Source organism: Corvus brachyrhynchos, unplaced genomic scaffold, assembly GCF_000691975.1.
Source record: "Corvus brachyrhynchos isolate BGI_N302 unplaced genomic scaffold, ASM69197v1 scaffold3, whole genome shotgun sequence".
In the NCBI taxonomy this organism is placed as follows: domain Eukaryota; kingdom Metazoa; phylum Chordata; class Aves; order Passeriformes; family Corvidae; genus Corvus; species Corvus brachyrhynchos.
Genome location: NW_008237619.1, coordinates 13337620 through 13343551, shown reverse-complemented (window position 1 = coordinate 13343551; position 5932 = coordinate 13337620). Strand labels below are relative to the sequence as shown.

The 5932-nt window shown below is 52.8% G+C and overlaps 1 protein-coding gene across 1 annotated transcript; it reads left to right on the top strand.

Moving 5' to 3' along the window:
- Positions 1-5: 5 nt before the first annotated feature.
- Positions 6-5478, top strand: PIANP (PILR alpha associated neural protein; the record flags this gene model as incomplete). The annotated part of the gene is made up of 4 exons (XM_017731661.1): positions 6-363; positions 510-591; positions 827-1054; positions 1205-5478. Coding segments are annotated over 4 exons (690 nt in total), but the record flags the coding sequence as incomplete, so codon positions are not given.
- Positions 5479-5932: the final 454 nt, after the last annotated feature.

Below are 5932 nucleotides of genomic sequence, written 5' to 3'. Positions count from 1 at the left end.
CCCCCCCGCCCCTGCCTCGCCAGCGTGCCCTGCCCGCGCGGGGAGCAGAGCTGCGGCACGTGGTGCGGCTGAGGCGCCAGGCCGCGGGCGCCCGGCCCGCCACCCCCTCTGGGTTCGAGGACGGCATGCCCTCCTCCCAGTACCCCTGGGCCATCGTGTGGGGTCCCACGGTGTCGGATGAGGATGGAGGGGACACAAACTCAGCCAACCCCGGCTTTCCACCGCTGGGATACACCTTTGTCTCGCCACACGGGATGGCGACGGCGCAGCCAAACTCCCACTCGCTCCTGCACAACGCGGGGCTCAACCTGCGCGAGACCCCAGCCACCCTGCGGCCCTTCTTGTTCGGGCCCAGGGGGGAAGGTAAATCTGCCCTTTGCTTCTGTCACCCCCTGTCCCCTGCAGGAGCAGCTCCTTCTGCAAAACTCATCAGGAACCTCCCCTTGCCCTGCTGCTCTCTGGGGACTGGAGGGAGTGACCACCACAACCCTCACTCCTCTGTCTCACAGGTGTGGACCCCCAGCTGTACGTCACCATCACCATCTCCATAATCATTGTCCTGGTTGCCACTGGAATCATAGTCAAGTTCTGGTGAGTGGGGTTTGGGCCAATGGAGGCTATCACTGGGCTGGTGTCTACAGGAGGACCAGGGGCTTTGGACCCATTTGTCCCAGGGGTGCGGGTCTGGTGCTGCAGTCCCTTGCAAGGTTTGGCACTTGGCCACGCTGGGCTCTAATGCCGAGCATAGTGGGGTCCATCCCACAAACCTCTCTGTCATCAAGGGCTGGGGCTTATCTCTTTACCTCACCCCTTGCTCTCTCTGAAGCTGGGACCGTAATCAGAAACGCCGGCGTCACTCGGGGCAGCAGAGCAGTGGGAGGCAGCAGGACAGCCAGCAGCCCCTCACAGACCTCTCCCCCACCACCGTCAGCATCCTGGGGCCCTACGGAGACCCCCTGGCCCCCGCACCTGAGGCAGAGGAGTCCAGGCAGGGCCAGGAGGGTGCAGAGAAACTGGGTGGCCATGGGAAGAATGCAGCCTTCCAGCTCAACCGGTGAGTGTCCAGTGAGCTGGGGCAGGAGGGGCTGGCAGGGGACAGGGCGATGGGCACACTGAGGCAGGGCAAAGGTGATGTTGGTTAGCGGGGGTGGTGGGTTGGGGCAGGGGAAGCGCTAATTAATTTCCAATTCCCTCTTTCCCCCAGAATCCCACTGGTGAACCTGTGAAGCTCCCAGGAGAGGCTGAGCTGGCGTCCCCACCCTCCTGTCACAGCTGGCGAGCGTGGACTCTTGCCACCTCTGCTACCCCAGGAAAAAACAACCTCCTTGTGCCACGGCCCACTACCACCACCATTATTAACTAACCCCACCGGGATGTGCCTGGGCGAATGGACGACCTGGGCCTCCTTAGTCTCCTGCTGGGGGAAGTTGGGGACCCGCCCTGCCCATGCAGGACAGGGTGACGAGAGAGCAGAATGGTGGGAGGGAAGACAGCTGCTGGTGGTGTGAAATCTTGACCTTCCCAGCCCCTCTCCTAGCATATGTGCACAGACACGCTTGGATCTCCGCGACTCTCTCACCAGTGCATGCCTGACACCGGGGGTAGGCAAGGTGGAAAGGCGTACCCCTGTCCCCGTGGGCCCTCACCCTCCGTGTGTCCCTTCCCATGTCGTGTGCTTTGCAGTGTCTGGAGTTCAGTGGCTGCAGGATTGCCTGCCAGGTGACTCGGAAGGTGGCAACTTTGTCTGTTCCTGAGACCTTGGCCCTCCCGAGAGTCCCAAGGGTGGGTGAAGCTTGGGCAGAAGAGGCTCACAGAGCACCTGGGCCCTCTCAACAGCCCATTTCCTTGAAGGAAACATCATATTCCCCCTAGATGGAAGATACTCACATCTTTCCAGTTTCTTTCTGCCTAACACTCCTTTGGGTTTTTTTCTCTTCAGCTTGTATCTTTCTTCCTCTCTCCGTACAGAGTTTTTTCTCCTCAGTTCCCACCCCCATGCCACTTCTCTTCCCAGTTAAAGTTGGAAAAGATTCCTTTAGCTTTCCAAATGTTTTGATCTGTTGAAAGCCTCCTTGCTGTCCCTCTTCACCACTTCAGCCTCCTTCAGCAAGGTTTTTCTGAATAGCACCAGTCTATGATGATGCTTTCCAGAAAATCTGAGGTGAAGCCCTCTGCTCACCATGTTATTTAACAAGTGTCCTGTACACAGCTAAAGCATAGCATGCAGACATAGCTGGGCACGAGGAGCTTGAGTTTTGCTGGGCTGAGGAAGAGAATTGCTTTCAGACACTCCTGGCAGAGGCAACAAGGCAGCAGACAGGACTCTGCACCTGGGATGACCAAGAGCAGTTTAGAGTTGGCCTTGGGAGCATTGGAAGTGTTGCCATGTACTGCTGGGAGGTCTCCTGGAGTGCAAGGTGACTGGAAACCCACAAGGCAGTGCTCACCAAGGGCACGAGAGAGGGTGTATCTGGGCTCCCAAGTGAAGCTTCATTCAGTTCCCCAGCTGGTTAGAAATGGAAAGCAATGGCACAGGTATCTGTCCAAACTGGTTGCTCCTTTGGGGCTGTGGTGGTCTGTGGGGCTGGCAGCCACACTGTCACTTATTTGTGTGAGCAAGATCCATGCATCTCCACCTCTTCCTAGGCATGGACCCATGAGTGTCACTTTGAGGAAGCCTGAGATGGCAAATTTCACCTTAATGACAATAGTTGCTCTTAGCTTTTATGGACACTTTAAAATTAATTAAAACCCCACACTGACAGCCACTGAGGTGAAAAGATGCACATTTAGGTAAGGTTGCCCCTACAGCATACAAACACCTTCAGCTGCTGGACTGATGTGGCCAGAGGCAGGAAAATCACCCACAATTTGAAGGCCCTCATGCACCATACAAGGTCTCTGACAAAAGTCTTCTTGGAGAGAGGGAAGTGGCCTTTCATTCTTTATCTCTGCATTAAAAGGCTGTTCTTTATAGGACAAAGCACAGGGAATTTCACAAGAGGCCTGGTTCTGCCCATTTACCCAGCTGAACTGTTAGGTGTTCTCGGGTCCCAATTGACTCACTGTGAAGGGCATTTAAACGAGAGTGTAGATTACAATAAGCTTCCCAAAAACAGTAGAGATTTGGAGAAAATGACAGGTCAAATAAAATTACTGGCTTATTAAAAGCACAGAGTGGCTGAAAGATGTAGGTGGAAAACGACTCTGGAGATCTCTAGTCTAAGCATAGTTTGAGTCTGTGCTTACAGCAGGGGATATTAGTGCTTTACCATAGATCGATCTGCTACTGAGCCTGTTCTTATTTAGGATCCATGCAAGGCTTTGGGGGACATTTAAGCTGCAGATGGACAGGGAAGGAGCAGGTGGCAGTTCCTGCTCCCTGCCCCATTCATTGCTGCCCCTGTTACCCCTCTCTCCAGCACATCCCTGCTGGGGAAGGACATCTGCAGGAGGCTACACTGCTGATTGCTGGCAATTTACAATACCTTGAACTGGTTGAAGTAATCTTCCAGACCAGATTAATTAGATTATTCTTTGATCAACAGCATTTGTTGAAACAAGGCCAGAGTTTGGACTCTTCCACTTCAAGGGCTGTCCTTGGATTTTCCACATGCTGCATGGAGAGAAGGTTTGTAAGGAAGTAGCAGGGGACCACAGGAGGCATAGTGAAAACATTTTCCAACACTTGATGTGGGGAAGCCCCGTGTTCTTCTGGCCAGGCTTTTGTAAATTCTGCAAACAAATCAGATTTTGGTGGTTTGGGGGTTTTTCCTCCCCCTTTTACATGTCTCTGGTTTTGGTAAAAGTGTCTCCAGGGGGTGAAGCCTTTCATGGATACTGTGGTAAGGGGAAAGCTGGTGAAGCTGTGTAGAGAAAACTCTTACAACAACAGAAGCTTGGGTATGATAAACATCTTTTCTAAGAACAATTTTCCTAGCCAAATACATTTTTATGGCAGTCATTCAATGTCTCAAACAAAACAGGTTAGATACAGGGAAACAACTTCATTGTCCTGCCCAAACATTCATTGCTGTGCTTTGTCCCTGGAACAAAACACAGAACACATGTGAACACACACGCTTCTTTCAGTCAATAAATAATCTCACTGGATCTGTTTGCTCCATGACTGGAGCCTTATAAACCATCTTCCCCTACACAGACTGGAGCCAGAGCATGCCTGAGGTCTCTACCCTGGCCCAGGGTAATATTTTGTAGGATGTGCACATGGATGGGTTGACAGCACTGAGTACCAAGCCAGGGCAGAGGGCAGCACCTTCTTAGTCACAGCCCATCAGGTTTCCCTGTCTTCTAGACGAATGGAGGAGAAAGACTTTTATTTTTTTTTTCCATTAGAAAATTTTGCAGAGACAAAAGTGTGCAGGGAAACCAGCACACATGGAAGTATTCGTAGTCTTGGGCTAATTCTGCCCAATATTTCTATGCTATTAAAAGGGAACAGCCAGGTGGGCTGAGTGAGATGAAGTAACTGTGTCTCCTGGAGAGCCCTGGTTTTTTTAACAAAAGTGTGGTCTCTCTGTGAGCGCAGTGGAAGGGAGGGAAGTTCCTGTTTCGAAACAGGAACTGGAGTCTCCTTCTCTTTACCCAAGAGAGTGGTATGACCACAAGGCCAAATCCTGCTTGGGCTTTCCCATCTGGTTGGTAGCAACTGGTAGGCAGGGAGCAGACCCCTGGTGTGTGCTTCTACACCTCTCCTCCAGTCCAGTTTCCAGGGACTCACATCCAGCCAAGCATCCCAAAATTTCAGAGAGGGCTATCTACCTCTTCCTCAATGGCACCCAAGTGCCCTTGCAAATCTGGTCCCTTCATTTCCCACTCTATTTCCCGATGAAGAAAAATGCTTGGAAAGGAGTGGTTTGTTCATTCCCTGCAAGTTCTCAAACAGGACCACCTTGAGACTGTTCTGAATTAAACTGTGGTTTTGTTTTTTCATTCTGACAAACCACAACTCTGGCACAGCCTTAGAGCTGAGACCTGCAGCACAAAAGTCCTGGATCAAACTCCAGCTCCCCAGCTGCATCCCTGCTACTGTCCCACTGTAGTCCTGGCCCTACCCTGGCAGGACCATAGAGAGAGGTCCCCTTCTTTCACCAACTGCTGGCTCTCTACTCCTCTTTTCCTGTTGTTTTCCCTCTCCCACTGTTTTCCCTCTTCCCACTCCTGTCCTGTACCATGGTCTCCCTCCTGGCTCTCTCTCCCCTCCTACTGTTTCGCTCTCCCTATTCCTCTCTTGTTCTCCCTTTGCCACTCGGTCTCGTTCTGCCACGGCTTCCATCCTCCCCTCCGGCCTCCCTCCTGCTCCCCTGCTCAGTCTCGCCCTTCCCCCTCCCCTGCCCTTGTGCGCTGTGATATATATTTTTGTAGGATTTCTCTTCTCCTTGTGGTGAAATATTCAAATCTTGTGGGATGTTAGTTTCAACATTTTTAAATAAAACTTTACAAAATATTGAAAGCAGACCTCTTGCTGCTGTGGATGATGCCACACTGGAAAAGTCAGGGTGGGATGAGAGGGACTGCACCCTGGGCAGAACCCCAGCGGGATGGGGGCTCAGACTCCTGGCATCCCACACTCTCTTCTTGGGAGTACAGAGGGCAATTTGGCCCCGTGTCCATTCTGCCTTGGTCTCTGCTGGCTAAAGAAGCCCTTTGACCACCCTCATACACTTCCATGGGAGGAGGAGCCCTTCTTCACCCACTTCCCCACCCAAAGCCGCTGTCCTGCCTCTGGAGCTGCTGCCTCCCAGCCACACTCTGGGGCTTCTTGTCACATGCCGCTTGTCACACTCCGGCTCACACTGGGGACCATGGTGTCCGGGAGAGGTGAGAGAAGCCGAGGGGAAGGGAGGGACATGCAGCGCTGCAAGCGCAGAAGCCTCCCTCACTCTGTTCCCCGCGGCTGCCCCCGCACTTT